Here is an 18,768-nt window from a genome sequence, read left to right on the forward strand (position 1 = left end):
CAGAACATTATTAATTTTAACACAAATTATCTGAAAAGGTTTCGAAATTTCAATAAACTTTCTAAATCATGTAAAAGTTATAATTCGAGTATTAAAGTGGTCGGATTATAAGAGCATTAATTTATACTTTCAATGAAATATCACATGACACGAAGATGGCAGACATCCAGAGTCCTGAAATTTTAAAATGTTACATTCACAGATTTGGTATTTCCTTACCCTTCAAAGATATCATAGGCTTAAAGATTTGTCAGAGTCAAAGATTTATTTCGATAGAGAAAGAAAACTCTCTGCTAGAAATCATCAAACTTGACACAACACAGAGTAATGTGAAACCAGTTGAAATAGAAAGCATAAAACAGTACGGTTGTATTTTGATAGTTTGAACATTTATTTTTTTCGCTAAAAGGAAACTCTTTGAAATAAGGATGATTCAATTCATTGATTTTTTATTTACGATTAACGTCAGAAAAAAGGCATGGGCGTCAATACACCTTATCGCTATTTGTCCGCCATTACTGGATATCACACAGGTTTCCGTAAAATTTTGAAGTCATAAAATAGAATATCTGTTGCCACAATGGAAAAGTGATTGTTCTTTACGTCAAAAGTTCAAGCGGCCGTATCAGTCGGGATAAGCGATAAGGTTTATACAAAAGGGCAGGCGCTGGCCCCTGTTCAAACTTGGTCAATTATAGCTAGAACACTGACTATGTACATTTGTACAAGAGTAACACAACACAAAACTTTCTCGAACTGAAATGTAATAAATTAAAGTAAAAATTAATTATTTATCCCAAAATTATAGTCTTAATTATCAATATTACTATTATAATTACATGGTATACAATGGTATATGTAGTATACTAACATGAGGCAGTCATTACCTGTGTAAGGGGACGAAGTCTATGTGAATATTTTGTTTTTAATTTAAACATTTTAACTTCAAAATTTAAAAAGACTTGGAAATGCTTTAATGTTTCCGATTTTGGTTCTGTTGTTAGGGATTTTAGTTGTGACGTTATTTGTGTTATGATGTCATATTCAACGTAAAGAAAGAATGTTATCATCAGGTAATGTCAAAGAATTATTAAAATTGAAATTGGTATTGTGTTCCTTATTATATTTTACTAGACTGATAAATATTATATTATGAAATTGACAAAGGAAATGGGGAATGTGTCAGACTCCTGACTTGGGACAGGCGCAAAATTGCAGCGGGGTTAAACATGTTTATGAAATATCAACTCTCCCCCTATTCTTCTAGCCAATGTAGAAAAGTAAACACATAACAATACACACATTGAAATTCAGTTCAAGAGAAGTCCCATTCCGATGTTAGAAGATGTAACAAAAGAAATATTAATTATATAATTCATAATTAACTGGCATATATATTTATTACATGTACTTTGTTTCAGAATTGTATGGTGTACAGACCATTCCAATACAATAGAAGGAAGTTTTGTTTGTCTAAAACAAGATGGTAGTTTGTTATGTTACAATAAGCAAACAGAGATTATCCTGCAACAGAATATTAATGAAGTCATTGTGCAAGGTATATAAGGGTGACATGTCATTCTCTAATAAGATGATTTAGTTAAAGATTCTCAACATGCATGGGAACTGTAAGATGTACACCTGAATGTAAAATTTTGGACTTTTTGAATAGACTCGGGTAAATATTGTAACTTGCATGCATGACTATTCACTAATGAGGAAAATTTGTTTTTCTTGGGATTACAATTACTGCTTTGTGATTTGTTTTCTATTTTGATAGTTAAAGGATAGATTTTCATGATCAACTGTAAATAAAATTATTCATGTTTTTGTTCTATTAAGTTTTAAGATGAAATTGTTGCTATATACATGTAAAATGAAGGTGATTTCTAATTACAAATGTACTTGAATGAACTGTTTTTGATCAGAGCATAAAGCATAGAGTAATTTAGTAAATATGAGTTTGAAAAAGTATTTTGATTCCAAATTCAGATAGTTATGAAACGGAGCTAGGGAAAAAATATACCATTTCAAATTGCTTCCATGAATGGAAGACACCATATTTTTTTGGAATTACATGAAAAGAGCACCAAAAAATATTTTGTTTTGCAGAAGATAAAATTGACTTCAAAGACTTTAAAATAGCCAACTACTATGGAGACCACCTGATTGTGAAAATAAAAGATGAATTGGTTGTTATGGAGATACAACAAGCAGGATATAAAATTATGACATCAATTATTATACCTAATAATCCAGTAGCACACAATGTGTTTGATATTCTGAATGAGTTTGTTGCCGTGTTTGATGGTGAAACAACAATTATTAGTATCCTTATAAATGTAGTAAGAAATTAGATACAAATAAAAGATACAAGTTAATGATGAAAAATCATAAACGCCACTGACTGCTTTAAAAAAAATATCCTTTAAAGTTGTTTTCTATGTAAAAAAAAACCCCACAAAACATTGAAATAAGCATAACTTCACTGCATTGCAAGTTGTAAAAGAGGTACCAACAAGGTAGCACATCATAAACAAGTGATGTCCCCATGATATTATTTCATATCAATCAAATAGAAATAAATGTAATTGACCGTAATAGTTAGATTGTTATTTTATAAAAGAAAAATTCTCTTTCTACCACATCATCACATACCAGTTCTAAGAGCAGTGACATTTGGTGGCATTGCATTTAAATGTCATTTTTTTAAAATTTATTTTATGTTTTTAACAGGTCATCAAATAGACAAATAAAAACCTGTTTGATTTACTGCGTTGTTATTGGATGAACATTAAAAAAACATGATTAAAAATTTAATTGTTTAAAGTGGCACACACCACTAAAGGGAGATAACTCCACAAAAAACAGCTTAATGTTTTAATCTTGTTCTATTGTTAAAGAAATATTAAACCTCTAAATGATCAAAATAAGTATTTATCCAACTGCTATATATCCATTGAAATTTTTCTGATAAAGTGTGTAGTCCATTTTTTTTTTGAAAGTTTGATTCGTTTTGTCAAAGGGTCAAAGTAAATATTTTGCCATAATTTTATAAGTATTTAACGAACTAAATTAATTTTAGTCTAGACATTCCTTACACACCACTTTAGGGAGATAACTCTGTAAAAACCAGCTGAATGTTTTAATCTCGTACTATTGTTAAAGAAATATCAAACCACATCTTTGTTTTGTTCACACATCGATGTCAATATAATGGAATTTGATGCAACTGTCATACAAGTGAGAGGTTTGGCTGGCTTTAAAACCAGGTTCAATCCACCATTTTCTACATTAGAAAATGCCTGTACCAAGTCAGGAATATGACAGTTGTTACCCATTCGTTTGATGTGTTTGGACTTTTGATTTTGGATTTTCCTTTTTGAATTTTCCTAGGAGTTCAGTATTTTTGTGTTTTTACTTTTTACAACCTTGAGGAATAATATAAGGTAAAACATCCTTAACTTCCACAGCATTATACAATGTAACCAATGGAGATATTGTAGCTAAAGTTAACCTTTCAAGGACAAATATTGAAACAGACAGAATGTTGTCATGGGGATTTACCCCAGATCTTAAATATTTGGTTGTCATGGAAAATACATTAACAGTCACAACAATAAACATTGAGAGCTATATTCAACAATTTCCATCATGTGTAACCAGAACAAAATTAAAAGACGGACAGTTTTCAAATAATGAAGTTCTGAATACTATTCATGTTGGGGATTCTACTTGGAGGAAAAAACTTTTAACCATTCATGATCAGAACTCAAAACTACTTACTAAGCCATGGTATTTTGAACACAAATCCAACAGTTCAAATGTCAAACCTCAGACAGCTAAGTGGAGAGCATCTGGTTTTTGGAAGAAAAGCAGATCAAAATCACAAAATAGCATAGCTAATCTAGAAGGTGATAAGAAAATACACCTCCCTGCTACGTTACAGGGAATGAATATCATTGATATTGTGGTTGGAAAGTTTTCAGTCTCGCTACATTTACAGTCACCAAAAGAAAATGTGATATGTGTATGTGATATAAAGAATCAGACCTATAACATACAAAGGTAAAACTGACTATTAAACAATAAGGTCAACTTATGGGAAACTCATATTAAGTTTTAGGCACATGTACAGTATAGTAGAAAATTTATACAATTATTAAAATAACTTGCCTCATATTTTTTATAAAGAAAAGTATCATTTCTTAAAATGTGTTGCTTTTCATTTTTAGCTCACCTGGCCTAAAAGGCCAAGTGAGCTTTTCTCATCACTTGGCGTCTGTCGTCCGTCGTCTGTCGTCCATCGTCGTTAACTTTTACAAAAATCTTCTCCTCTGAAACTACTGGGCCAAATTAAACCAAACTTGGCCACAATCATCATTGATGTATCTAGTTTAAAATTTGTGTTTTTTGACCCGGCCAACCAACCAAGATGGCCACCACGTCTAAAAATAGAACATAGGGGTAAAATGCAGTTTTTGGCTTATAACTCAAAAACCAAAGCATTTAGAGCAAATCTGACATGGGTTTAAATTGTTTATCAGGTCAAGATCTACCTGCCCTGAATTTTTCAGATCAATCAGACAACCCATTGTTGGGTTGCTGCCCCTAAATTGGTAATTTTAAGGAAATTTTACTGTTTTTGGTTATTATCTTGAATATTATTATAGATGGAGATAAACTGTAAACAGCAATAATGTTCAGCAAAGTAAGATTTACAAATAAGTCAACATGACCAAAATGGTCAGTTGACCCCTTTAGGAGTTATTGCCCTTTATAGTCAATTTTTAACCATTTTTCGTAAATCTCCATGATCTTTTACAAAAATCTTCTCCTCTGAAACTACCGGGCCAAATTAATCCAAACTTGGCCACAATCATCATTGATGTATCTAGTTTAAAAAAGTGTTTTGTGACCAGGCAAACCAACCAAGATGGCCGCTACGGCTAAAAATAGAAAATAGGGGTAAAATGCAGTTTTTGGCTTATAACTCAAAAACCAAAGCATTTAGAGCAAATCTGACAGGGTAAAATTGTTTATCTGGTCAAGATCTAATTTAGATGAATCGGACAACTTGTTATTAGGTTGCTGCCCCTAAATAGGTAATTTTAAGGAAATTTTGCTGTTTTGGGTTATTATCTTGAATATTATTATAGATAGAGATAAACTGTAAACAGCAATAATGTACAGCAATTTAAGACTAAAAAGTTAAGTCAAATGACCAAAATGGTCAATTGACCCCCTAAGAAGTTATTGTCCTTTATAATCAATTTTTAACAATTTTCATAAAATTTGTTAATTTTTTATAACATTTTCCACTGAAACTACACGGACAAGTTCATTATAGATAGAGATAATTGTAAGCAGCAAGAATGTTCAGTAAAGTAAGATGTACAAACACATCACAATCACCTTAACACAATTTTGTCATGAACTGTCTGCTTCCTTTGTTTAATTTAAATATACCAAGGTGAGCGACACAGGCTCTTTAGAGCCTCCAGTTATTCAAAATTAGGAATTCAAACATCTTTGTAATGTGCATATCACAGCTGTGTGAATTCAAATACCTTGACCCAGGCTCATCACTGACATGATAATTTTTAAACAGATCTCTATAATACTTTAGTGCTCAGAAACATATTTAATGCTGCTGCATTCAATTTATTTAAGTGTCTATCCCAAGTCAGGAGGTTGTAATTCTGGTGTCATCATTGGTTTCTGTTGGTCATATTTGTTTAACATTTATTAATGCTGTTAAATTAAGATTGTTTAGATTTTTTTGGAAATTACAAAAATGACTTTTTATACATGTTATAAATGTTTATATCTTCTTTTTTGTCGAGCCTTCGACTTAAGTCGAAAAAGCAGGACTAAGCGATCCTACTTTCCATTGGCGGCGTCGGCGGCGGCGTCCACAAATATTCACTCTGTGGTTAAAGTTTTTGAAATTTTAATAACTTTCTTAAACTACACTGGATTTCTACCAAACTTGGACAGAAGCTTGTGTATGATCATAAGATAGTATCCAGAAGAAAAGTTGTAAAAATAAAATTCCATTATTTCCGTATTTTACTTATAAATGGACTTAGTTTTTTCTGCGGGGAAACATTACATTCACTCTGTGGTTAAAGTTTTTAGAATTTTAATTTCTTTCTTAAACTATCCTTTGTATGAACCAAACTTGGACAAAAGCTTGTTTATGATCATAAGATAGTATCCAGAAGTAAATTTTGTAAAAAAATAAATCCATTATTTCCGTATTTTACTTTTAAATGGACTTAGTTTTTCTACAGAGAAACATCACATTTACTCTGTGGTTAAAGTTTTTAAAAATTTAATAACTTTCTTAAACTAGCTGGGTTTGTACCAAACTTGGACAGAAGCTTATTTATGATCATAAGATAGTATCCAGAAGTAAATTTTGTTAAAAGATATTTCCATTTTTTCTGTATTTTACTTTTAAAGGGACTTACATTTTCTTCCAGTTAACATAACATACAGTCTGCAGTTTAAGTTTTCAAAACATTAATTAGATTCATTAACTATCCTACATTTTTACCAAACTTGGACAGATGCTTCTTACAATCAAAAGGAATATTTTTAATGATTTTTTTTCCTCCTTTATGTTGAGCCTGCGATTTACAGCAAAAGTAGGCGAGACACTGGGTTCCGCGGAACCCTTACAAATTTTCTTATTTTGTAGACTTCCTGTTAAATGTTTTGTGATGTTGTCAGCACAATCACAATTTCCACATCTAGTAGCTATGGAAACTCATCTGACATGTATTGTTCCATGTATAGAACAAGAAGAATTTGTTAGCCTGGTAAATTTTTGTTTGATTATATTTATTTTTGTAGTAGGGCTTAGTGGGAAATTTAAAGCTGACAACAATAGAAACACTCCTTTCATGAACGCCTGCTCTATCATTAATTTAACAATGGTGCTGATTCTTATAAAAAAAAAGGTTGATATTTTTGTACATACCTTATCTTTTTGTTAATCATACAAATATGTGTTTAATGGATATCAATTTTGTGGATTCTTTTGATTGTATTTAAGATTTACCAGGCTTTATTAATTAACTGTCATTTAAATTCTATAAACATGTTGTTAGGTTATTTTTTAGAAACACCTTAAGCTTTAAATTAGGCATTATAGAAATAATTTGTATGTTTTTCAATTTTAGATGATGACTTATGCTGGAGCCTCTGTAGCGGATGTCCTGTGTCATATCAATAAATGGGGGAGATGTTCCTTACCTTTACACACTTTAGAGATAGGTGTAAAACACAGGCAACTAGATACTGTGGTCTTCTTTCTTAAAAGTAAAGAAAATCGTAAGTAAATCTCTGGATATTATGATCTGGTTTTCTTAAGGATGTTCGCTGCTCAGTTTCAAAATAAATAACTTTTCATAAAACTAGTATGTATTGATAGGGAATAAATTAAGGAATCCAAAGAGCAAAAAAAATTTAGGGGTCAATGTGCTTGTTTTCGAGATATTAGCCATTGTAATTTTGGCGGGGAAATGTTCTCTCTTGATTTTTCATAGCTTTATCATTGACCAGTTAAAGTTCTCAAATACTATTAAAAAATAAATAAAATTTTATAAGACTTTTACAAATGACTTATAATTATACACCTTAAAGATTTATAAAAAGAAAAATGGGGGTTTATGGGCAAATTTTTTTAAGGCATGCTAATAGTAAAAACCAGAGGCTTCCGAAAATCTGACAAAAATCCAAAACATGACAAGCAGACATCCTTAAGGTATACAAAATTGTAGTAGATCTCTCCTAAAAGTTAAAAGGTCATTCAAGCAAAATCATTTCAACACATTACAGAAAAAAATATGAAATTAAGAGTATTGCTGAACAAGGAACAGTGTGACATGTATACAAGAATAAAAAGATCTGCAAGAAAAAGATAATAAGTTGCAATACTATTTTACTTTGTTTAAATGAGAATGGGATTTCTAGAAACTGTACCTAAAATCTTTCTTCGATTGAAAATGCTTAATGGATAGTCAACGATAAATTATGACTTTACACAGCCATCAAAAGTTTTGTCAGAGGTAAATTATATGCTGTAAATTCAGAAATTATTGCAAGACTTTTTTTTATTTGACTGTGTGGGTATTGCAAAAATAAGAAATTGTCTTAATAAATCTGATACTTGAATCTTTAAATAAATTTTCCTGAATTGCAATAATTAATATCTCATTTTTGTCAGCTCTTCAAAAATTGCAATAACATATGCTTTTAATAACTTCTAAATTAACAGTAGTTTGAAAATTGTGAAATGATTACTTAGCATTGCAGAAAAGAGTTTTTAAATTTTCTGTGTCTGAACTGCTTTTAATCACAAAGGCACAAACCAAAACATTTGAAAGCTCATTTGAAAGTGAATTTATTTATTACTGATAAAAGATTGTTTTTTTTTCTTTTTCAGTGTTTTCCTCTACAAAATCATATGTGACATCACCAACTTCCCCACCTGTTGCCTCTCCATCCTGGTCATTTAGCTCTAATCACTATGACAACATAATACAGTTACAGCCAGCATTAGAATTGTTGATACAATCTATATCAGATAACCTTACAGATTCTCAGTCACAGGTACAGGAAACACACTGATACACACAATCACAGGTACAGGAAACACACTGATACACACAGTCACAGGTACAGGAAACACACTGATACACACAATCACAGGTACAGGAAACACACTGATACACACAATCACAGGTACAGGAAACACACTGATACACACAGTCACAGGTACAGGAAACACACTGATACACACAGTCACAGGTACAGGTAACACACTGATACACGCAGTCACAGGTACAGGAAACACACTGATACACGCAATCACAGGTACAGGAAACACACTGATACACGCAATCACAGGTACAGGAAACACACTGATACACGCAATCACAGGTACAGGAAACACACTGATACACACAATCACAGGTACAGGAAACACACTGATACACACAATCACAGGTACAGGAAACGCACTGATACACACAGTCACAGGTACAGGAAACACACTGATACACACAGTCACAGGTACAGGAAACACACTGATACACACAGTCACAGGTACAGGAAACACACTGATACACACAGTCACAGGTACAGGAAACACACTGATACACACAGTCACAGGTACAGGAAACACACTGATACACACAGTCACAGGTACAGGAAACACACTGATACACACAATCACAGGTACAGGAAACACACTGATACACACAGTCACAGGTACAGGAAACACACTGATACACACAATCACAGGTACAGGAAACACACTAATACACACAATCATAGGTACAGGAAACACACTGATACACACATAAAGAGTCAAGGAACGTATATACAGATATTAATAAACTTGATATTCTCATTAGTGTATTGTTTTAAAAATATAAGATATATTGATTATCATTGTGTAATGTTAATGATTAGTATTCATAACAAAGATGAAAATAACATATACTTTTGTTTTTAACTAAGAGCTATATTGGTTGACACAAATCTTGAATGTGAAGATATTACTAATCTATGAACATGACACATTCTCAATTTTTAGGGATCATATTTTTTTTAATTTTTTTTTAGGTAAATGTGAAATTGTCAGTTATCCATTTACAATAGTTTAGCATGATAATTATCTATAAACTATATAAAGTCTTGAAACTGATATCATGATACAAAACATCTGACCACAGCTGTAAATTCACAATTTTTTGCCTGCAATTATTATTGCATTTTTTTTTTAACAATGGTCAAAAATGCCAGATTAACTAGTGCAATTTCATGAAATGCATCATTCAAATAATGCTATACAAATTTAAATGCAAGTTTACACCAATACAAATATCACAAAACTATAAGAATTTATAGTATTATATTCCTTTAATTTTGTCTTTCATTTATTGTAGGATTTTGTCAAAAGACTGTCCGATATAACACTTGAGTTTCTCTATGGCTTACTGAGTGATGCTTTAGATGTGCAGGAATCTGTCAAATATAAAATGAATAATGAATCAGAAATAGAAGACATGAAAAAATCAATAGATGTAATACTTGAAGATATAGCTGACATCAGACAGTGTCTGAGACAGATAGAAAGAGAAAACAAGCTTAAAGATGGAAAAGAGGAAGTGAAAAGAGTACCTGATACCAGTCATAAGGCTTTAGGAAACAAAACTGATGATGTAAGACATACAGAAAAGTAGTAGAAATAAATAGAATTTAATAATATAAGAAATCACTAGAATTGAAGAAGTGTATTTGAAATGAAAGTAAAAAAAGGGGGAAACATAGGAGGGGCTGGATGGGGATACAGAAAAGAGAATAATGGGCAAACATAAATTAAAAACAAATAGAGACTGATGGGATGCCAAAATACGAAGAATTCCAAATTGTCGGCCGAACAAACTAAGAAAAAAACATTACCAAAAAATGTAAGTACATGTATACAGAAATGAAGACTCCTCCCCAATCCAGATCCTCACTGTTCAAAATTTTTCCATTTGAAAACATAACATTTTGGTAAATAGATGGATTAATAGTGAAAAAAAAATAAAAAATACTGAAATATCATAATAAAAGTAATTTTAAATGCACTAGAAGTTGCATTATTTATTTAAAAAACATTGATTTTAAGAATTAATCAGTGTTCATGTTTATAATATTTCTATATCTTAATTGAAGATTAAAATAATATGTACTGTGCATTAATCAATAATTTTCAACCTTTACAATGACTGGTTTTACTTTGTAACAGGAAATTATACAAGATGCAGTGTTATCCAACAATATTCCAACAGTGCAAGCCAGTCTGCTAGAAAAGGGAGATAACTCTAAGGCTGATATCAATCATATAACAAACAACAGTATTGTCAGAGCAGTGAAATATCTATGGGAGAAACAATCCAAACCTGCAATAGCCATTTTGTCTAACCTGGTAATTATTTTTAAAGAGGTGGTTTCAAACAGTCAATCCACATATAGAAAATAAAAGATTTTGAAACTTATACAATTTTAAATTATTAATTTCAATGATGTGCAGAAATATTTTTAATCTTGTTCAACTTTGATGCACTAAAAATGTTTTGTCTAGAAATTTGCATAAAAGTGTAAAATACATGTAAAAATTGTATGTCAATCATAATGTTTAGTGCATTTTATTATTAAATAATCCAAATTCACGATTTTAACCTTGAAAATGGTAACAATGGCCAGGCAATATGCAACCAACAGCTTTGATTTAAATTTAGCAAAATATTCTTCAGATGTTTTGCTTTCATTTTAGGGTTTGAATGTGAATAGTAAGTTATGGGAAGTCGCTGCCATTTGTGAAGACAGGACAATACGTGACTTCATTATTGAAGAGCTTACTGGTAGAAAATGTTTGACAGAGGAACAAATGGAGATTGTTAAATATGTAAATGAATTAGAAAAGAAATATCTATCATCTTCATTCAGTTCTGCTGTGAAAGATGCTAGAAAACAAGAGGTCCCATTGGACAGGTAATTGATTATGTATACCAGTTGATATAAGCACCAAATATATGGGTTTGACAGCTTTTTCTTTCTTTAAATATATTTATCACAACAATTGAATCCTTAAGGGTCTCTAAAGTTTAGAAATATGGTTACCTTAAATTATATTTTGCAGTATAATTAAGTCTTTTTGCCTTTACTAAGCAAGAGAGTCGTGTTTGGTTAGAATGGGGATCATAAATTCAGTTCCCAATCCTAGTAAAGTGTTACACTATATGCATCTTTAAGAACTTTACAATAAGTCTTTGAAGGATCAAGAAGAGGACTAGTTATACAATCAATTATATGTCCCTGTGTAACATTCCTCTTTTTGAAGTGGCAGTTCAAATTTCATGCACTTATACCATTCAACTCAACTTAGGGTGTCCACTTGCTTGGTGTGATTTTGATTTGTAAGAAAGATTTATGAATGATTGCTCTTGACATAAGGCAAATGACATTTTATTAGGAGGAATCAAAATTAAATTTGCAAAGAGGTATAAGAATTGTGTTATCAATGACATGTACATTTTATTCGTTAGGTTAAAGAATATATTATTGTCCGGTGTATTTTCTATTAGATGTATTTCTTTTTGTTAGGTTAGAGACTATATTTTTGTCCTTTGGTGACTCCCCTGAGTATGATTTATCATCAGAATGTGGAGATTTATCTGCTACGGTCTCAGAAGACCATCAAAATATAGGAAAATACAGCCATGTTTTGTTGGACTGGGTTCAAAGATGGGATCCAGATACTAAGGAGCTAGTTATTATGGAGGAAGGTACTAGTAATTGTTTTATCTACTTAAAATCAGATTTGTGTTACATTTATTTAATTTAAATAAATAATTACTATTATATTATCTGTATAAACTTAAATAACTGGTTTCATTTGTAAGCTATGAAATATGGAACTTTTCATCAAGTGTTATTGTTTAAAGCTGTAAGTAGAATGTCACTGTTTAAAAATGAAAAATATGACAAGGAGTTGCATTATGATTTGTTAAAATGTTTAAAAAAATATATATAAGAATGAAGTGTTTATAATATTTTAAAATTTATATTTTAAGATTCTTAAAAAATAAAATCTGCTTTTTTCAGATCCAAAAGAAGTCAAACTTGTACATTTAAGATACCTTTTACGATATAACAAATTGGAAAAGCTGTTGTTATGGATACAAAAGGCTGTTGAAAAAGACTTTCCCATAATGCATCAGTTACTTGATCATTTGGATGAGTGCACATCATACATCAAACTAGTCATCACTGAAGCATGTGCAAGGTATGTTGCTGTACCATGTTTTTTAAAAAATAATCATAAATTTATAATTAAGAACAGGAGAGCCCTGGTGTAGTGATTAGTGCATCAGACTATAAACACCAATGTTCCTTGTTTGATCCCTGCTCTGGGGAGAAAATTACAGGGACTTAATTTTCAGCTCTCCCTTGACACCATTTGCTAGTATGGTCTTGAGAAACAAAGGGGATAATAAGGGAAAAAGTGCAGGCTAATGCCCCTACAAGGCAGCGCTACCACTAGCAAAGTGGAAAGGGATTACTATAAGTTTTAATAAACTTGTTTCCCAATCCATGAATAAATATGTTTAAACTGAATTTTGAGTTTGTAAATACCCTCATTCCTGTTTTTTATTACTTGAACATCTAAGAAAATTCAAATTTCAAAAGTGCATTGGAGATTTAATTCTAAATATACAAAAATTTTGTTATTTCATAATTTACTATTATTGTATTATGGGCAGAATTGTCTCTTTTAAATGATTTAGAATGATTTGGATTAAGACAGTCTTTGGACTATGATAAACTATTTGCATTTTGTGTAATCTGATGTTCTGATGTACCTTGATAGTGCCAACATGAGGCCTGAAGTGATATTTCATTTCATTTTAATTTAATTTATATCATTTAAAATTGTGTCAATTTCAACTGAATATTTAGAAAATTAAATGTTAAGATTTTTTTACCTAAACCATAAAACCTTTAAATCAATTTTGTTTACCTGTTGTAGGAAAGGTGTATTTTTGAAAACAGAGGAATTCAACAGCCTAGTTTCTGACCTTAGATTAGTAGGAGGAGCTTTAGAACTGCCACACCCACTCACAAACAGTACATTGGAAGATTTGGAAAGCTTTCACAGAGACTTCCTCCAGTATTGTGTAAAGAACAACCTACCTACTGTTGTGTGGCAATACTGTACTACCCATAAGTAAGATTGTTGTTGAATTCATAGTTTTTAGATTCCCTACTAAATTGTAATTTTGGATAAAGATATATTCTGAATTATATTGCAAATGATGTATAAGCATATCATTGGTTATATGCTTTGGATAAACACCTATTAATTGGTTATACAGAATAGGAATATCTAAAACTAAGTATTATTTACATGTAAAAATGATTTATTTGTTGTACAGAAAACTGGTTTATATTCTTCATAATAACAATTTGTACATTGTGTATTTTTAGGTTATCTTATAGTTGGTTAAAGAAGTTTCTACATAGTAATGAAGAGTGTTGTTGGTTGTCTATGTTAGTATCAATGTACAGACTTAGACATAAACCAAACGGTAAATATGTAGATTATACTGAAACTATTTCATTTGTTACATTTAGATAAAATAAACAAATATCATAAGAAAAAAAAATATAAACCAAAAAGAAAAAAAAAAGAGACAAAATTGAATGGAAAAAATGTAAGCCAACATTAAGAAAAAAAAAATAAAAACAAAAAACAATCTAAAAGAGAATCTTGAAAGTACTTCATTTTGTTGGATTTAATTCTTTATTTATTTATAAGGAAAAAAAAGAAAAATTGAATTCCAATATCAGAAACTTTAACCCTCTTGCTGCCAGTTGTTTTTCAGGGTTGCGTTTCATAAAATACCACCACTTGATGTTTGTGAAGTGACATCCCAAACAATGATGATATATGACGTCATGCCGTATTAACCGTTACAGTTGAGAGCCATTGTAGAAACATATTACACTTTTTTATTTTCTATCTTTCATTTAGATATAGTTACATCACTGATGAGAAGTTTGCATAAATTCAAACATGGACATAATGTGTCCCTCAGGCACACTTGGTGTTGACACATGTGTCCCTCCCGGCAGCAAGAGGGTTAAAACATCTTGAAAAGTTAATTGAAATACCTTACAGATTACCAAATGTTTCAATGTTTAAAATGTTTCTTTAGAAAATTCATAAGCTATCCTGTTTATGTTTATTTCTAGATTGTTCTGCTATGGTTGATGCAAGCATCAGCAATGGACAACTAATCTGGTCTTTAAAAAAAACTGAAATTGGAGAAATCATGAAGAATGGGGAAGTTTTAACTGCTATGGCAACAGTTATGTATTCAGAGAATAAATTACAACAGGTATATTAATTCATAATGCTGGCTTTAAGAAAGTCAGATATGAAAGATTATAATCTTTTAATCCTATATTTTTTGCATGATGTTTGAACTAGTTAAGTAACAAATCATTCTTACTAAATTGCAAAATGGAAGTTAAGTTTGACAAATATCACTTTGGTTGTTATTCAAGAGTTATGGCCCTTAACTGCTTCAACAAAGAGACCAAAATATTTTGTCTGCTGGCATATTGACAGGCTCTTGATTTGAGCTCAATTCAGGCTATTTTCTCTTTTGAACTGTTTCAAATTTTGTCAGCGGGCGATATATAAATACAATAAAAACTGAACAGCATCCAATAATTGTTTACATCCTGGTCCTTTGCTTTCTGGTGGAAAGATTTCTCATTGTCAATGATACCACATGATCTTGTATTTTATACTGGAAACAAATAAATTTACTTGTTTTTGTATTTTACACAAGAAATATATACATTTCTGTTCTGCACATTTCAAAATCAGCCCTGCTTTTCACACAAAAATATTATAACTCAGAGTACTGTGATGCATTAAGTTCAAAAAATATTAAGTGCATAAGATGATCCTTTCAAATTCCATTTTTGATGATTTCATTTATTATTCTATTGTTATTTTCTTGTATTCCTTTATAATATAGGGTTATTGCATGCATATTGGGGAATATTGTCCCGAGTAGAACTTTATATTGCAAGAGCTTGCGAGTGCAATATATGTTCTACGAGGGACAATATCCCCCAATATTCATGCAATAACCCTTTTATTGTATAGCAATATAATATTTGAAAGTAAAAATTGGTTTAAACTAAGATTTTGTCGTTAATGGCGTCATGAATTTTGATGATTTATTGCACTAGTGCAATATTAGAATTTATTGCACGCTAACTTTTGGTTACTTTCTGTGGGAAATATTATATTGCTATACAATAATAACATTTATTCTACAGATTGTAGGAGACCAGACCAGTACACCAGTAATTCCTGGAATTGAGAATGCAGAGCTTGAGAAAGCATTACAGATATTCCCAAAACTTCACTCTGCTTTATTCCCAGCGCTGGCCAAGGAATCTTCTCAAAATGATGTCACAATCTATCAATTGTTAATGGTATTTCATTTTTATAGCTTGAGTAATCATCAAATACACAAAAATTGTAAATAATATTGCTGTATGAATGTTAGGCATATAAACTGAATCTATTTCCTCATCAGTTTAAGTTGTAGTTGATTATATTTGGCAAATACAGTTATTGATTAGGAATCGTCAGCTGTTTAACCCCACAATTAAATGTTGCAAGGTATAGAAACTAAATTATTACGGTTAGAAATACTGAATTAGATTTAGGAGATAATTGTATTGTATTTTAAGCTCTGCAGCATCAATTGGGGATTTGATGGTTGCAAATTAAGTTAACTGGTGACGCGTAAGCTGAGACAGTAAACGGGTATTTGGGACCATCAAATCCCCAATTGATGCTGTCAGAGCATAAAATACAATATTGTTATCTCAATTCTAACGAAACTGACAGAAAACAACGTTAAAACATGTATTTAAAATCTGTCATATGCCGTCTGCGCTTGCACGTACGTCCCATAACATCAATTGTCAATTGATGCCATGTAAGAAAGTGACGTTATCCAATCAAAATGAACGTTACAAACGTTGTTGCATTAGATTGATTAATTGTTTGAATGATTGTTGGTGTTTTACACCACTTTTACCATTATTGGCAATTTTACTGCAGTCAGTTGTTATTAGTGAAGAAACTGGAGTGCCCAAATAGAATCACAAATTTTCAGCAGGGAATTTAAATTAAAAATGAACAGCTTATTATTTTCAAGAAAAGTTATAAGTTTCAGTGAGGAAAAAGTTGTAGTTGTTTTTTTCAATTCTTCTTTAAGAAGGCTAATGACTCTTTTATGCTGCAAGAAATATGATATTATTGTTCTAGGATATTTTAGTGTAATCATAATATTTGTTTTGATACATATTCAGGATAATGCTCCATTTGATCCAAGAAAGTTATTTGGTTGGCAGCCTGTAAACACACTAGCATCAGATGGTAAGGTTTTATAGAATATAAAAGAGCATTCTGGATCATTTTTGCATACTAAAAGATTTTCATTAAATAAACATATTTTAATGTACAAATAGATTGGATACAAGTTGTCAATTATTTTCTATATTTGTTCAGTAAATTGCTATAGATTTGAATTTCTGATACATTTGTAATTTTATCATAATTTTGAAAATTATATATTACAGAAAGTCCAAAAGAAATGCCTTACTTCTCTCAGCCAGACATGGTGAATAAATATGGATATACAGAGAAAATCAGATATATGTATTACCTAAAACAGGGGAGACCATCCTTTGCTTTTGTATCATTTCTGGCTGAAGCCTATGACATGGAACCTACTGGTATAACACAACAAAGGTACTATTCAAATGCTGTTGGCTTTCTGTTAGGTTCTGTTTAGAAGGTGTCGGAAAGAACAGAGGAATAATTTTGTGGTACATTTGCACCAAATTATTTGAATTGATAAAATTGAAAAAATTGCTTGAAAACAAAATAAATAATTGTTATGGTGGTTGTTTAATTTTATATAATTCAGTTAATTTTTTAAATTGCGTTTTTCACTTATATATTTTATTTGTTCTGAGGCATACTAGAAGCTTTAAAACGCCATGTATAACATTTGATTTTTGGTTACGGAAACAAACTTAATGTGACGTCACCTTGTTTCGTTGCCATGCCAAGACAATAAAATCATTTCACAGAATTTCATTTTATGATACTTTACCCTGAAAAATAAATTGAAATGGACTGATTAGTTTATTTTACTGTAGAATAGAGATAAATATATTGTATCAGAATTTTGGCTTTCGAAAACTGGGGATTTTGTTGTTGAAAATTGAGAATATCTGGCAGTACAGATAAGTTGGTCATAACACGGACCAGTCGTTTTTGTGTATTACTGCATTAAAAGTCTGTGTTTGAGCTAAAGGTAGAGATAGAAGAATTATACCGGTTGATGATAATAGGTCGTCATATTAGAATGATTATTTACTTCATAGCTGATAGAACCTTTTCTTGATATTCTATATTATTTTGTAGAATTCAAGATGCTACCAATACAGCCCTGTGGATAGGAGTGAAGAATTTTTCCAATACACAAGTTGCTAGTACTTGTGTGGTATTTATGGAAATGTTAGGTCAAGATACCTGTATATTAAGGACATATCTACAGGTTGGAAATGAAATTTTGTCAGACCTCAACTCAAATGTGACTGGCAATGTGGACAAGAGAAAGGAACTGGTTCAGAAGAATGATAATGATATAGGTATTTATATAGCTTGTTCTTTTGTAGTTTACTGTGAGTTATGGGTTTACTCATTGTTTATGGCAGTACATGATAACTGCTACCTCATTTGGTCTCTTTTGAAAGTTGTTTCATTGAGAATTATACAACATCTTCTTCCTTTTTTATTTGAGTTTTCATACAATTCCTACTTAATTTTTCTTAGTTTTTAGAAAGGGATTTCAATTTAAATGAAAACCTTAAATCTTTAAAAAAATTGTGCTCTTGTATAGTTTGATTTGATGACACAATTTTGAATTGAGTCTGAATTTTAATATTGAATTGTAATACAGGGGCGGATCCAGTCATTTTAAAAAGGGGGGTTCCCAACCCAGGACAAATGGTGGTGGGGTGATCAGCCCAAAAAAAGGGGATTCCAAACCCCAGAACCCCCCCTGGATCCGCCAATGTAATAGGTTGACCAAAACA

The 18,768-nt window shown here is 31.0% G+C and overlaps 1 protein-coding gene across 1 annotated transcript in view; it reads left to right on the forward strand.

The window, feature by feature from the left end:
• Nucleotides 1-151: 151 nt before the first annotated feature.
• The window catches only part of LOC134714402 (spatacsin-like), a 47,420-nt gene continuing 28,803 nt past the window's right edge, over nucleotides 152-18,768 (forward strand). Inside the window, exons 1-19 of the mRNA XM_063575643.1 lie at nucleotides 152-361; nucleotides 1,422-1,558; nucleotides 2,113-2,328; nucleotides 3,474-4,068; nucleotides 6,707-6,827; nucleotides 7,191-7,341; nucleotides 8,456-8,622; nucleotides 9,963-10,238; nucleotides 10,811-10,990; nucleotides 11,339-11,556; nucleotides 12,169-12,350; nucleotides 12,670-12,850; nucleotides 13,595-13,792; nucleotides 14,053-14,153; nucleotides 14,821-14,966; nucleotides 15,925-16,083; nucleotides 16,972-17,038; nucleotides 17,242-17,413; nucleotides 18,095-18,321. Coding sequence (XP_063431713.1) covers nucleotides 156-361; nucleotides 1,422-1,558; nucleotides 2,113-2,328; nucleotides 3,474-4,068; nucleotides 6,707-6,827; nucleotides 7,191-7,341; nucleotides 8,456-8,622; nucleotides 9,963-10,238; nucleotides 10,811-10,990; nucleotides 11,339-11,556; nucleotides 12,169-12,350; nucleotides 12,670-12,850; nucleotides 13,595-13,792; nucleotides 14,053-14,153; nucleotides 14,821-14,966; nucleotides 15,925-16,083; nucleotides 16,972-17,038; nucleotides 17,242-17,413; nucleotides 18,095-18,321 — 3,700 coding nt within the window. The 5' untranslated portion in view covers nucleotides 152-155. The remainder of the gene's footprint in view (nucleotides 362-1,421; nucleotides 1,559-2,112; nucleotides 2,329-3,473; nucleotides 4,069-6,706; nucleotides 6,828-7,190; nucleotides 7,342-8,455; nucleotides 8,623-9,962; nucleotides 10,239-10,810; nucleotides 10,991-11,338; nucleotides 11,557-12,168; nucleotides 12,351-12,669; nucleotides 12,851-13,594; nucleotides 13,793-14,052; nucleotides 14,154-14,820; nucleotides 14,967-15,924; nucleotides 16,084-16,971; nucleotides 17,039-17,241; nucleotides 17,414-18,094; nucleotides 18,322-18,768) is intronic.

Source organism: Mytilus trossulus, chromosome 4 (assembly GCF_036588685.1).
Source record: "Mytilus trossulus isolate FHL-02 chromosome 4, PNRI_Mtr1.1.1.hap1, whole genome shotgun sequence".
NCBI classification, from domain to species: domain Eukaryota; kingdom Metazoa; phylum Mollusca; class Bivalvia; order Mytilida; family Mytilidae; genus Mytilus; species Mytilus trossulus.